The sequence below is a fragment of the Scophthalmus maximus genome, chromosome 10, assembly GCF_022379125.1.
Source record: "Scophthalmus maximus strain ysfricsl-2021 chromosome 10, ASM2237912v1, whole genome shotgun sequence".
In the NCBI taxonomy this organism is placed as follows: Eukaryota; Metazoa; Chordata; class Actinopteri; order Pleuronectiformes; family Scophthalmidae; genus Scophthalmus; species Scophthalmus maximus.
The window spans coordinates 143,955-158,640 of record NC_061524.1 but is presented as its reverse complement, the minus strand read 5'-3'; the positions used below and the strand labels follow the sequence as shown (position 1 = coordinate 158,640).

The following is a 14,686-nucleotide window of genomic DNA, read 5'->3' as shown; positions in this document are numbered from 1 at the left end:
TTATGTATGTATTTATAATGTGATCGTGTGGCTGTAGCTCCGTCCTCCGGCCTGTCGGTGGCGCTACACCAACTAGTTCGTCCGCCGCCGTGAAACCGGAAGCAGGAAGTGGAGCCGCAGCTCGTCGTTCTGTTTGTCCCGAGTTCTCATGAAAGTTGTTTTCTTCAGGAGAAAACGTCCGAGTCGTTAGTTTCTCTGAGTGTGGTGAAGTTCAGACTCAGTGAACCGATGAGTTTCTGTCTGAACTGAGCAGCGACTCGGTAGCTTCAGTAGCCGCTTCGCCCCCGGACTCCCGGCGGCGACACGCAGTCACGGAGCTGCTTCTCTTCGGTGAGTCCATGGTCCGGAAAAGGAACCGGGGTCCACCCTCGATGGGACCGCCAGGCGATGACGGCCCTCCGTTTGACGTGGGTCCACCTGGGTGGGGCCCCGCTCCGCCGGGAGGCTGGGGCCCCGCTCCGCCGGGAGGCTGGGGCCCCGCTCCGCCGGGAGGCTGGGGCCCCACGCCGCCTGGAGGCTGGCCCCTGCCGCCAGAAGAGTGGGGCGGAGGATGGGGACCACTGCCTGAATGGGGTCCGAGGGGGCCTCCGCATCCCGACTGGGGACCGAGAGGACCGCTGCCGGGCTGGGGGCGTCATCCCGACGACTGGCTGACTCCTCCGAACTGGGGTCGCCACCCCGACGACTGGAGGCCGCTACACCCCGACGACTGGAGACCTCCGCACCCCACTGACTGGGGCCCCGACCGGCCTCTCCCTCCTCCCTGGGGACATCCGGGCTGGGGTCCCGAAGGCCCCCCAGAGCAGTGGGGGCCGGAGGCCGGTCCACCTGGACCTGTGCCTCCTGTTCCGGCTCCCGTCATGCCTCCTCCACCTGTTGCGATTCCTCCTCCGGACCCCGCAGCCTTCATCCCGGTGGCCGTGCCCCCCGTCCCTCCGTTCGGGTTCCCGGCATTCCCCCCTCCCGGCTGGTCAGGAGAGGTGAGCTGCGTCCTGACGGGTCGGAACCGTCTGATTCCACCTGGTCCAAAGCAGATTTCTGTGCTTGAGTGAATATTAGTGAATATTAGTGAATATCTCTGACTGACACTTCTCTCTCAGCCGGTCGTGGAGGAAGTGATGCCGAATCCGCCCCCCGACCAGCCGGAGTGGGTGAGTCCGGACCAGGTTCAGGAGGAAATGTCCACATGAAGCTTCTGAATTTAAAAAAATCATTAAATTCTGATCAATAATTACTGATTGATGACGATGTTCAACGAGAAATACTGATAGTTATGATTTTAGTTTTGTCAAGATAGGGCTGGGCGATATGGCCTATAAATAATATATTATATATGATAATATAATATTTTTGTTATATCACGATACACAATATATATCACGATATTTAAAAAATCTCTGTCTATATCAATACTCATTTGTTCATCAGATCAAAGCGCTGATTTCAGCTCCGGTCCCTGAGTCGACTCCAGGAGACAGTAAAACCCCCACAGAGGAGGATTCTGTCCCCAGAACAGCTGACCCAGCCCCAAAACCCAAACCCGAACCCGCCAAGGCCATGGGCCTGCTGGGAAAACGCACATATGAGAAGTGAGTGGTTTGGTTTGTGACGGACGAGTTCAGGTGTCTCAGGTGTGACCCTCATGTTCTGTGTCCTCAGGCCTCCTCCGGGTCGGTCCACTGGGATCATCTCCTTCATCGGGGTGAGAACCAGCAGAACCAGAACTTTCAACACGTGAGTCATTGATTATCAATATACTGATCGTTTTTCTGTCTCCGATCAGCCGACGTTCGGCTACATCGAGAGAGAAGACTTGGAGAAGTTCACCTTCAGATTCGACGCCTTCTTTGGGAACCCTAAGGCCATGACCCCCGGGGTCAGAGTTCACTTCACTGGCTGCAAGGAGATGGTGAGAACTGATCCACACGTGTTCTGATCTGTCTCCTTCACACAGAACCAGAAGAACAATGTCTCAGGTTTGATTTGAACCCGTGTGTGTGTTTGTGAGCAGAACAGTCAGATCGCGACGGATGTCAAAGTGGCTCCGGGCGGGACGGAGAACGTGGACCCGGAGATCTACGAGGCGATTGTCAGTCAGCCCATCGTGGAGCCGCAGGTCAGTTCACGTTTCATCTGCTCATCCTGCGCTGTCTCCTGGTTCTGACCCGCGGGTTTGTTATTTCGCAGCGCGGCGAGCGTCAGTTCCATGGTCAGGTGGTCGTGAACATCGGGCTCCTGAGGACCAACGTGCCATTCGACAGGAAGGACAGTTCAGTGACGCTGCTGAGGAACGACCACGTCCTCATCAACCTGCTGACGGACATTGTGTCCGAGAAAAAACGGGCCACGAACATCAAACCACAGATCCCTGCCACCTTCAGCCACACGGAGGAGGCCCGGCAGCAGGTCAGAACCAGAACCACCTCACTGACCTGAACAACCAGAACCTCTCTGACCACAACCACCAGAACCTCACTGACCCGGTTCTCCTCACTGACCCAGTTCCCCTCTCTAACCCGGTTCTGCTTTCTGCCCTCAGGGCATCATCACCAGCCTGAGCGACGACAGAGGCGTCATCAAGTCGGTTGAACTTGGTGAACTTCCCTTTGACGTCAAAGAAAACTTCAGCGAAGTCGAGTTCACAGACGAGGACGTGAACGTGGAGGTGGAGTTCACAGTCGCCACGGTAACCCTGACCAGATTACTTCTACAGGATCAGATTACAGTGTTAAATATATTGATAATATTCCCTTTAAAGGTGGAACCAGTGATTTAAAACTATATTTAAGTTGTGACTCATGTTGAGGAATCATGGAATGTTTGTCGTAACGTGTCCTTCCTGTCGTCAGCTGATGTCAGGGAAGCGAGCGATCAGGATCCGGCGTCTGAAGGAGCCGCTCCTCCTGACGCTCTCCAACGCCACAGAGGAAACCGAGAGCGGGGACACCAACGGCGTCGCAGACGAGGCGGCATCCAAGTCGCACAGAGGGAAATCGAACACCCCTCTGGACGTCAACATGAGACTGGACACAGAGCTGTACGAGGGCATCGTCAGTCAGCCAATCATCGAGCCCACGGTAACACAACAACACGACGACACAACAACAACAACAACTACAACACATTACAACTGATCAGTTGTTAATCCTCCCCTTCCCTTTCCCAAGCCCTTCATGGTCGGCTTCCCGGGTCAGATCCACGCCAACATCGGCCCCTTTAAGACCAACGTGACCTTTGACCACCGGGACTGTGGTGTGACGCTGCTGAAGAACGACCACGTGTTGATCAACCTGCTGATCGACCGGACGACTGGGAAGAAGAGGGCGGCGAACATCAAACCCAAGATCCCCTTCACCTTCTGCTACACCAAAGAGACCAGAGAGCTGGTAACGGCTGACTGATCGTCTGTAATCTGATCGATCTGATCATCTGTAATCCGTTTACTGATCCGTGTTCCGTTTCAGGGCATCATCACTGTTCTCGGCGCCGACGAAGGCATCGTCATCTCCGACGACCACGGCGAGCTTCCCTTCGACGTCTGCGAGAACTTCAGCGACACCGAGTTCAACGGAGGCGACATCCACAAGCAGGTGGAGTTCACCCTGACCACGGTGAGTCTGGTTTTGACCCGACCCGACGGCTCGGCCGCCGCCAACAACAGGAAGTGACAAGGTCACTCTGTGTCTCCGCAGGTGGAGTCGAAGAAGAGAGCGATCAGGCTACGGAGGATGAAGAGGGTGGAGGACCAGATCCTGGAGGAGCAGAAGAAACGGGAGGAGGAGGAGAAGAAGAAGAAGGCGGAGGAAGAGAAGAGGAAGAAGACGGAGGAGGAGGAGAGGAAGAATAAGGAGGAGGAGGAGCGAGAGAGGGAGGCAGAGAGGAAGAAGGAGGAGGCAGCGGCAGCGTTGGCGGCCGCCAAGGACAAGGTGAGGAGACGAGTTGTCAGGATTCAGTTGATTGAGTTTGATGAGTCGGTTCAGATGTGAAAGAAACAAACTCCCGTCTTGGCAGTGGACGCCGCTTGGCTTCACCACCAGACATCCAGGATCCATGGACGACATCAGCAAGGAGCGGTTCCAGGGCACCGTCCTCAAGGCCATCTCCAAGCATCCTCGCAAGGAGGTGAAGAAGGAGGCGGAGGAGGGGCCGAGGGGAGGCGGAGCTTCTGAGGATGCACAGGTTCTCCTGGGACAGGTAGAAGAAAACAACCTGTCCTGGACTCGTCTGTTAGGATGTAGATAATATGGCCTTGACAGATTTTTTTCGTGTTGCAGGTGAAAATCAAAGTGGAGAAGATGGATGAAGAAGAGAAGCGAGATGTGGAAGGAGAACAGGGGGCGGTGAAGGAGGTAAAGAAGGAGGAGCCGGCTGCCCCCAGGGGCGGAGTCAGGCCGGATCCGGAGATGGGCCGACTGGTGATGACGGTCGACGGTCAACAGAAACAGCTTCCCTTCAGCCCCAGAGACCTGCTGACCGCCGCCACCATGCTGCACGGAGACAAGGTGAGAGGCTTCCCAGCAGCCACCGGGGCTCGACGTCATGTGACAGGTGGTCGGTCATAATGTCCTTCTGTCTGTCTCTCTGTCTGTCTGTCATTTCCCGGTTGCTGATGGAGATTTAATTTTTCCTGTTGACTCATTTTTCATGAGGTAAAGTTTCTGTCTGATCCTCGCAGGTTCGTTTCAACATCGCCACCAACCGAGAGACCAAAGAGGAGCGGGCGACCTTCGTTGAAATCCTCCACGATTCCTTCGAAGAGTCAACTGAACAGCGTCGACATGTGAGACTCTGAACTGTCCGGTCGCAGGATTCTGACTCGCAGCTGTTTTTTTTGTTTATTCTGATCCTCGTTGTTCTCACCAGGGAATCGTCATTGAGTTCTCCAAAGACTCCGGACTCATCAAGTGCAGCCAGAACCCGCAGCTCTTCTTCTCTATGTCGGAGGTGATCGAGAAGAAGAAGTTGGAGCTGAACGAGAAGGTCGACTTCAGCGTCGTCCCGGTAAGTCGTCCTCAGCTGACGTGGGCCAGACATGAACCTGAACAGAACCCCGATTCAAGTCTGGTACTCGTCTAATTGGTCGTCTTCTAATGTATTTTATCTTTCATAGTGAAAACTAAACCGTCTGTTATTGTTTGTCCCAGCACGAGACGGCAGAGGGAGGGAGCCAGGCCATCAGGATCAAGCGCTTCACCGAGAGCATTTTCCTCCCAGTTCGGAAACTCGGCGGAGTCGCAGCAACCAAAGGAAAAGTACGCAGTTTTTGGAAGCGTGAACGCTGCTGGTTCTGTTGTTGATTCGTTTTACTGGACTCCACGTGTACAAGAACAGAATTCATACGAAATCCAGTCTGTTGAATATTTGTACTAAATTAACACAACCTCCATGTAGTTTCAGTTAAGCAAACCTGTGCTTTGACCTAAATTAACAAAAACAATAAGTTAGTCAACAGTTTTTCTAACGTTGTATAATACGTGTTGTCCTCTGGTAGATGACCATAAAGCTGAGCAAAGCTTCAGAAGAGACTGAGTGAGTTATCCATTCTTTTATTCTTCATTTATTTAGAAGAATAAGTGGAAGCCGTCTGTAATATGTCTTTACTTAAATGCATATTTCAGGATGGACAAACCAGAGATGGACAAAATGAAGGCAGTGGTGAAGAGTCTGAGAGCCAAGGACAGTAAGTCCAGTCTCAGCAGACGAGATTACGGTGCCACTCGGCGTAGACATGGTCGCAGCCGGAGTAAAAGTAGGAGCAGGAGCAGGAGTCCAGCCAGAGATCAGTTTGGACGTATCATCAAAAGCAGACGCAGCAGTAGCACTGACCGTGACCATAAAGTCAGCAGGTACAGGCGAAGCGATGAGAGGTCGCGCAGGCGCAGCAGGAGTCGCAGTAAGAGCTGCAGCAGAAGCCGAAGCAAGAGCTCCAGCAGGAGTCGAAGCAGGAGCAGGGACAGGAACAAGGATGTGGCCTCCAGGAAGAGAAGCAAGACCAGCAGAGACCATGAAGAAAGTCACAAGAGGAGGAGGGAACCGAGCCCCCCTCCTCCCAGACGTGGAGTCGTAGATGACGAGCTGGCGAGGAAGAAGCGGGAGCTGGAGGAGCTGAACGAGATGATTGCCTACAAAAAGTCACTGGTTGACCCCAGAGGCCTGGACCCTGGACAAAGTACCTGCATAGACTACGACCATGGCCGGATCGCTATGCCGCTCGCTGAGTACAAACCAGTCCGGTCCATCCTGAAGAAACGACCCGAAAGACCCGAGTACCACCATCGTCCTCGTCCACCCTATGATGATCCTTATTATGATCGAGCATACAGTCCTTACCAAGATCAGCGGTACATGTATGGTGATCCGTACACCAGCCGCCCCGGCGCTGATCGCCCTTACGCTGACCGTGCTTATGAAAGTCAGACTTATGGTGACCCTCCCTACGGTGGTCCTCCAACTGCCAGCCAACGTTACACTGATCGCTACGATGTTTACGATGAACCCACTGAGGATCGCTACTATGACCCAGCACACGGGGACCGGCCTTACAATGATCCCTATCACCCTGTCAAAGAGAGCCAGTCTCCAGAACCCCATGGGACAGCACTTTCTGCACAGTCAGCTGCCTCCACCCAACCCTCCTTGACTCATTCTGTCATCACTTCGTCTTCCCAACCCCCTTTCAGACCTCTTTCTCCCACAGAACCGCCTCCTAGAAGCCCATCTCCCAGACTGAAGACAACACCACGTCAGTCACCTCTAGCTGAGAAACCACCCCTGCACCGTTTCCTTGACATGCTTAGCAAAAAGGTGGATGCTGAAAAGAAATCAGAGCCGGTTCTTGTCAATGATGACCTACTGCCTCATGAGCGGGCACTTCGAGATGGTGGGGGGTTCTCTCGGATTGTGGGATTGGCTCAAGTGCAACCCAGCAGCAGTGGAGCTCCAGAAGAGGAGAGGAAACAACTAATCCCTAAACGGTCCTCAGCAGAGAGAATAAGCGAGGAACGAAACTGCAAGACAGAACCCTACGACAAGATCCAGAGTCTACTCCGTACAATTGGCCTGAAGCTGAGTACAGGAGACATGTCCAAACTGGCGAGCCGAGCTCAGGAGAAAATGTACAGCCCAAAGTGCTCATCTACAGAAAGAGAGACTTTGTCATCCGCAAGAGAAGAACTGCGAACATGTAGAACAGGCTCTATTGAATCGGATCACTTTCATACCCCTTCCCCGGTCAGGTCCCCCAGTGTGGAGCCGCTCAGCAGACATAAAGCTGTGTCAGAGTATGAAGAATTCCTGGACCAGCAGGAGTTGGAGGCACTAAAGAAGGCACAACAGCTACACATTCTTACCAAGACAATGGGGACTACCCCCTCAACTACTTCCCCGAAACCACCCCCTGGGCCCCCGCCTGCTCAGTACCAACGTCCACCTGTGCCTGTCAACTGGCCCCTTGGCGTCACCGCCCACTATCCTCCGGAACAGAGCTCCACAACCCCCGACACGGGAACTCCAACAGCTGGTCAACCACCCCAGAGATTTGGCTTTCCTCCGGGCCCTCCACCTGGTCCTCCTCCCGGACCTCCACCACGGCGCCCTTCTGCACAACCTCTTTTCACTCCACCCTCCAGTCATGCAGTCTTTCCTTTCATTGGCCAGCCCCCTAAAGCTCAATCTCCTGACTCCTATCCTCTGCAGCCTTTAGCCACTGCCACCGCAACACAGATTCCACTATCATCAACACCAGTAACATTGAGTCCTGCTAGTGACGGCCAGTCTTCCATCTCTACGACAGTGGCCAGATGCCTGAAGGTCATAGAGACAGTTAAATCTCTCAAACCAGCTAAATCAGTCCAGTTCAGTTTACCCACAGAGTCGCCATCATCCTCCAGTCCTCAGGCCTCAGCAGAGACGGACGAGGGTGTCAAGGCAAAGCAGAAGGAGAAGGTATGATCAAACCCTACTGGTAGATGTTCTGAAGAAAGACCAGCAGTGGGACTTGTTGGCGGAGTAAAGACTTTTTATTTTGTTTTTTGTTTTTGTTGTGTTAACAATAGGGATGTCAAATGTTAAGGGATAGGGATGTTAAATAATTCATATTGGCTCACTACATCTGAGCCTTTTTACCTTCAGGGGTGCATAAACAAGTTATGAACTCATTTTTAAAATACAAAAATGTGAAATTATTATCCGTTATCGGTATCGGCGATGAGAAGCCGGTAAATATCGACTATCAATATCGGCTAAAAAAATCCATATCGTGCATCCCTACTCTGGAGGAAGTGTTGTTGAATTCATCACAGATGAGTGTGGATGGATGGGCGAGCACTTTGAGGAAAGCCATTTTCCATTACCACTCGACTGTGAAACGTTTTGGTTGGGAGCAGCCTTAATCTTGACAGACAGTTTAAACTTGACAAAGTTTCTGTGTTTATGTTGCAGTTGGATTTGTATAACCAGAGGGTTTTGGAGAAAAGGGAGCAGCAGTTCCAGGAGATGCTAGCCCGCAAGAAAGAGAGGAACAAGGACGGCACGCTGGTCTCCCCAGGTATCAGAGCTTTTTCAATTAGATAGACATTAAACCAAACTAGCAATCTTTGAATTACATACATTTGTGATTTTAACAATAAGTAAGGTAATGTTTTCGGCATGTGTCAAAGATGTAAATACATTTTCAAGTTATTTTTTCATCTGCATGTCACATATAACTTTTTCTTTACCTAGGTAGGTAAGAAAGGATCAAATAGATTTAGTTATTCAGGCTTTAACAAGAAGCTCAGAGTCGAATAACCACAGTACCGAAGACGGACGTTGTTGAAATGTTAAGGAGATAATATTTTATAACATGATGAAAGTATTGCTACTTTTAATCAAAATTTAATGGAAGAGCCCTGTGATTAAAAAGGCCTAATTAACCCAGTTAGGCCTGATTATAGAGACCTGTCTTGTGCTGAGCTAGATTTATACTTTGCTCGCGACGCAGACTTCTCATCAGAGATTCCACCAAGGTAGCAACGGATGTAGAATTCAGAAAAGGATTTGACTCCGCAACACCACATGGATGTCCTAAGAAATATCAAGACGTCTTTTTTCCCGTTGTGATAGAGATCGGTGTCCACAGCAACGTTTATCCTGAATATGGCTTCGCTAATGTACGTTTGTTCAGCAGCTCTTGAGCTCCGCCAGTAGCACCAACATGTTTGCAGTCAGCTACAGTGGAACTTGTGGTCTAAAAATCGAGCTTTGGCACAGATACTGCTGCACCTTGACACAGCCATGAAGCTAAGATTAACTAGATGTGTTCGGTGTACTTCAGTGTTAAAGAGGTCAGTTGTTCTTCTGCTGCTAAAGTCAGTCGGCCGAGCTTGGTAGCCGAGCCAAGATCAAGAAAAGAAGGCAACTACAATCCCAGCTTCACAACGTAACATGTTTTTCCTATTCATACAATGATTCTGTTGGTGTCTATCTTTTAAAGAAACGCATTTGTCTCCAACAACCATTGTACAGTTAGATGAGCTTATGAGAGGTCAAGAAGTTAAGACATGTTTTCAGTAAGATCAAGTTTGGTTTGTAAATGTTCAATACTGAAGCAGATAAAATACTTTAGATAAATACTATATATTTTTTATACTTTATTTGAAGTGTAAGTAAACAAAACTATGAGTTTACCAAGTGTTTGATACCAACTTGAGTATCTTACAGTTTTCCAGTCAGTTCCAAAAAGACCTTTGATATCTAGCTCTAGTAGTTAGCTAGACAGTGATGTTTTCACATGAGGTCGTTATTCCAGGTTTGGGTTTACAGTCTCCAGCTTAAATAGAGTTACACTCATTGGTCACTTCAATAGTTTGCTTCCAACTTTGCCTCCATCGAACAACGTTGAGCCTCATACGTGCAGCGGGACAGTCCACATCCTCGTCCACCAAGGTGACGGATAATTTTAAGACGTATTCAGAATCAGAACATCACCAAAGTAAAGAAGACAGTTTCATCTTTGCCTTGTTTCAGTGAAGAGATGAAGACAAGGTGAAGCCACATTGGTACGAGATCATTTAATCTGACTAAAAGAAGTAAGTAAATCTGAACCTACTGATGCAAGCTGGGTCTCCTTGTGCTTGTTTGTTGTATGTCATATTAATAAAGTTGGGTTGTCTCCAAGCTTAGAGACCACTGACCTCAGTATGTAAAGATCACACCTCTTCCGGAAGAGGCCGGGTAGACCTGCAAGACAATCAAATCCTGTCAATCCTTATTGTAGAACTGAAGAAGCATCTTTAACTCTACTGCTGCCGGCTGGTGGATACTGTGGGTTTAAGTTGAGGAAGAGGCTAACGGACGTTCTGAAGCTTTTCTTTCTGTCAACTTCTAACTAGTTGTATTTTAAAGGTGACCTCTGAGTGTAAACACAGTACAGCTAGCCAACATGAAAGTTCTACGTTTGGATTTGATCTGTTGATCGATAGACGGATGTTTCACATCTTTCTTTACGATAACCTAGAAATCGCCGTCAGCTTCACCGATCGACATTTTAGGAAGAACAAGATGGAAGACGAACCACAATATCTACTCCGTCTGTACTTCCAATCGTAGTACTGAGAGGTAGCACTCGGTATGTAGTACTATGAGGGTACTACTTGTTTCTACATAAAGTTGGCTAGCCGTGCTTGTCAACTAGTTAGTTATGTTCTTTGCAGCATGACTGCATCATGAGCTCGTCTAGTCCAGGACTCACTCGGCTTTAGGCTCTTTTCAACCTCATGTAGATGTTTCATTGCCACTTAGTCAAATTTTTCAGAGGTTTCATTTTTTTAATGTCTACGGAATTTTTTGTGTTGTACATCGAATATAAAGAATATTGCGTTTCCTTTGGTGAGTGTTTGAACCAGTAAAGCTGTTCAGGGTAAGTCAAGTTTGATCAATTTTGTGTGTCTCAAATTTAGCTGACGGTAGATGTATTATCCAACAATTAGAAAAGACTTCTTGGAAATGATACCACGCATTGTAAATCCTTCCTGATTAATATGCAGTGAAAGTAATTTAAACATGTTAAGAAAATTTCTTCAATCTTAAATTCGGTCCCACAGTTAATGTTTCCCTGGCTGATGACCACCAGTGGTCACCAGTTTCTGTTCTTCTGTTGTTCTCGTCAACAAGTTGATTAACACAAGGCCGAACTAGTCATCGAATCACGGTAGGTGATGACGGTAACGTGGGCGTGTCCAAGTACATTCCTGCATCACTGACGTTGTTTCCCAGCTGAACTTATACAGTACCAAGCAAAAATTTCAACTAGTGTATATATACAGTAAGTTTGAACTCAGCTACAGGGAGGGCTCTTACTGTAACCTAGGTGTCATCTGTGATTAACTCTGCTCCTATCAGCATCAGATAGAGATTGTGAGTGGCATGCTGATTATTCAAAGAATGTGGTTTGGTAATATTAAGTTGTATCTTGTTCAAGCTAATTTTATTTTTAATAGGCTTTGCCGTCTCACTTTGGTGTTTAGATTTATTACCTGTAAACTGGGGCCATAAGCTTTCCACAGTCTGAAACATCTACGTTACGTTAGGAAGCTAATGTAGAGAGATGTAACATCATGTAGGGGTCAGCTGGATATCGTTTGCTTTAGCAATTTCAGACTCGACTTACTGGTAGTCTCATCAACACGGTAAGTGGTCAATTCTGTTCCTAACATCAATGAATGTCACAGTGGTTATTAATTAATATAAGAGTCTGCACAAGTTAAATTTATTGTGTTGTTAATAAGTTAAGTCCTGGGCTGTGAGCTGGCCCCTCGTTTTATTCTGTGAAACAAACGTTAACCTTTGTTCTGAGGTCGTTTTCACTGGTTTGTGAGTGATGTTAACATTTCGCACTGAGCAGCTGCAACTGGGTTTAGACCAGATTAGACCTGAACTTGATCTGAGGATTGAGGCGCCTCAAAACATTAAGTTATTCGAGGTTCATAGCAAGACGTTCTAAACAACACAATTTATCTGGATGTTTTTGTTGCTTTTGTTCAGTCGTTGAATCGGCAAAGTGTCACGTCTCCGTCGGTCTTTACTCGCTGCAGTTCAATCGCCCGAATGACAGGAGGCCATCTGTCACTCATGTTTGTGTGGTGGTCTCTGTCACACAGTGAGTCTCATCGTTACATTCAGATCTGCTGCTCAGGTAACGTCCACAGTCCTGGACGACCCCGCAGATCCGATTAGTTTGGTTCAGACCAAAGTGGAGAAGATGAGGTCCAGTGTGGAGTCAGAGCAGGAATGGAAAGTGGTAAAAAATAATAAGATAATTTAAAGAAAATAATCTTTTAAAAATCTTAGTCCATTTAATCAACTCTTCTAACACTCAGTCCGTCCACCAGCATCTTCAACTGGCCGGTTCTTTAAACTTTACCCTCATGATCATTTTTAAATCTGTGAGCTACAGAGATGCTTCTGGTTCAACCCAGCACACAGTTTCACTTCCTTTCTCTAAACGAAATACTGGACCTGAATTCACCTGGAACGATGCTGGTTAGAGGTCAAAGTATTGTAACTGTATATAATATCATAACAGGCACTTATGTTGCATGTTATGTTTTCATGCACAGCCAATATTGACGGTTGAGTTTGTACATACATTGGTCTAGCATTTAGCTAGGGAGATGATTCACCAGCAGCTAAGTGTCATACAGAGTTTTTTAAATGTTCATTATTTAATCATACCTGTTTTATTTTATAGTGCTAAGAAGGTTTAAAATGAAAAGGAAAAGTTTTTACTTGGCAGAATTTTGTCTTGACAGTGAAGGTAGGTGATTACTTTGATCTCAGATTCTTTTGAGAACTAACATAATTTTCTTTCGTCAATAAAACTAAAATAATTACATCAAAATAAATAGGGTGCTTAGATGTTTTTAAAGATTCAGATATTTAACATTTTTGGTTTCTTAGTGCGTTTTGGATTCAAAACATTCAAACCTGATGATTAAACCTTTTCTGATGCAGTGATTATGTCTTTAGTCAATGAGATAAAAACTAAAATGAGAAGATGCTCTGAAGTTTCATGAAGAATATAAATGTCTCAAAGCAGCAACAAGGTACAAGACAGAAATGTCCAGAGTGACGGGATATTAAATAATGGTAAATATTAGTAGCCTGTAAAAATCTTGGGCTGGTTTCATGAAGACAAACTGTTTAGTTCAGTAGTCGGAGGTCAACGAGATGTCTAGAGTCCATTGTTCAAAACCACAGTGGATTTGCGGGAAAAAAAATTGAATTTTTGTGTCACTGTGTTGATTGATGGCATTAAATTTAAGAACAAAACAAATCCTGGCCACGGTCTACAGACCAGCCAGACGGGTCTTAGTGAAACCAGCTGAAGGACTAATGTACAGTCCTAGAGGTCCTCAGAGGTCCAGTGTGGGAGGCAGTTTTTGGATCCCCTTGTGCAAAAGATTCTTAGGGCTTTTTGTCTAACTAAAGTGTTGTGTTGAAATTTCCAGGCAAACCGATGTGCAGCGAGCCCAGGAATGTCTGGATTTGTGGTCATTCGCTGGTGTACTGGGCCGAGTCCCGAGCCAAATGTCCGGAGGTAGGTATGCAGCTGGGCATGGACCTCAGCAAGGTGGCCATCTGGTGGAAGGGCACGCAGGGCATGACATGGTCCCAGCTCCTGCCCCAGCTCCACCAGTTAAAGGTCACTTGGCCCAACCCGGACGTCCTCATCATGCACCTCGGCGGCAACGACCTGAGTACTGACAGCCCCACCGACCTGCTGGCGTCCGTCAAGAAGGACCTGACCTCCATGAGGAGTATCTTCCCACAGTGCATCCTCGTGTGGTCTAACATCCTCCCTCGGAGAGCGTGGCGCCACTCGGCCGACAGCCACGAAGTCGATCTGGTCCGAACCACTGTGAATCGCAGGATCCAGAACATCATCTCAGAGCTCGGCGGTACTTCGCTCACACACGACAACATTCGGTGCGGTGCGAACACAGGCCTTTACCGAAATGACGGCGTCCACCTGTCCCCCAAAGGCATCGACGTCTTCAATCTCAACCTTCAAGATTTCCTGGAGAAGTGGGAGATGGAGGTGAACAAGGCCTCTGAGAACAGTTAAGATCGTATCAGTTATTTTGTCGTTTTTATGTTTTATTTCTAATGATAGCTAGAAAGATGCATTGATTCAAGTTACTGCAAAGAACGTTCACATTCTTAAAACATGGTCACATGTTTGTAGTTTTATCTTTAGCTAGTTGTGTAGGACCTAAACGCTCACTGTTGATCCTTGTTTGTCTTACTCCAAACAATAAACTCAATCAGCTGATCTGTCGTTGACCCCAAGTCTTTAATGATCTGATTGTTTAAGATAATAAACGATCCAACACATGCTGTTATTTGTTACAGTTGCAGGTAAATGTGAAAATCAATGAGACCAGGTTACAGGTTAGTATATTAGTACCATGTCTGATCAACCTGTGAACACTGGAACAGCAACAAGCTAATGAACATACTCATGACATCTTTGGGTCCAGTGTCGACTGGTTTCATGGACTTGGAAGTTCATTTAATGTCCAGTTCAGCTGATTCACACCAGCTGCTCCGGTCGGTGTCTAAAGATTCTGGTTCTGGTGCATGAAAGCAGCTTGTGTGTGTCACAGCCTCCATCTGAAGACCAGATTGCTGCTCGGCCTGAGAAGGT

General features: G+C 47.9%; 1 protein-coding gene across 1 annotated transcript; it reads left to right on the top strand.

The window, feature by feature from the left end:
* The first annotated feature begins 84 nt into the window (after nt 1–84).
* On the top strand, nt 85–14,311 carry si:dkeyp-121d4.3. The gene is made up of 21 exons (XM_035606816.2): nt 85–980; nt 1,101–1,151; nt 1,429–1,589; nt 1,660–1,702; nt 1,784–1,909; nt 2,012–2,116; nt 2,188–2,406; nt 2,540–2,686; nt 2,850–3,077; nt 3,168–3,386; nt 3,465–3,611; nt 3,693–3,926; nt 4,012–4,194; nt 4,275–4,502; nt 4,676–4,780; nt 4,864–5,001; nt 5,145–5,252; nt 5,492–5,529; nt 5,619–7,944; nt 8,440–8,545; nt 13,488–14,311. Exons 1-21 carry the CDS (start codon nt 339–341, stop codon nt 14,102–14,104), a joined length of 6,171 nt encoding a protein of 2,056 aa, XP_035462709.2. The 5' UTR covers nt 85–338; the 3' UTR covers nt 14,105–14,311.
* Nucleotides 14,312–14,686: the final 375 nt, after the last annotated feature.

Excerpts from the sequence above, each read along its gene's own strand:
- si:dkeyp-121d4.3 (XM_035606816.2), top strand. The coding sequence starts at position 339 with ATGGTCCGGAAAAGGAACCGGGGTCCACCCTCGATGGGACCGCCAGGC. Across the intron at positions 1,152-1,428 it reads CCCCCGACCAGCCGGAGTGG|ATCAAAGCGCTGATTTCAGC; the intron begins GTGAGTCCGGAC and ends TTTGTTCATCAG. Across the intron at positions 3,927-4,011 it reads TGGCGGCCGCCAAGGACAAG|TGGACGCCGCTTGGCTTCAC; the intron begins GTGAGGAGACGA and ends CCGTCTTGGCAG.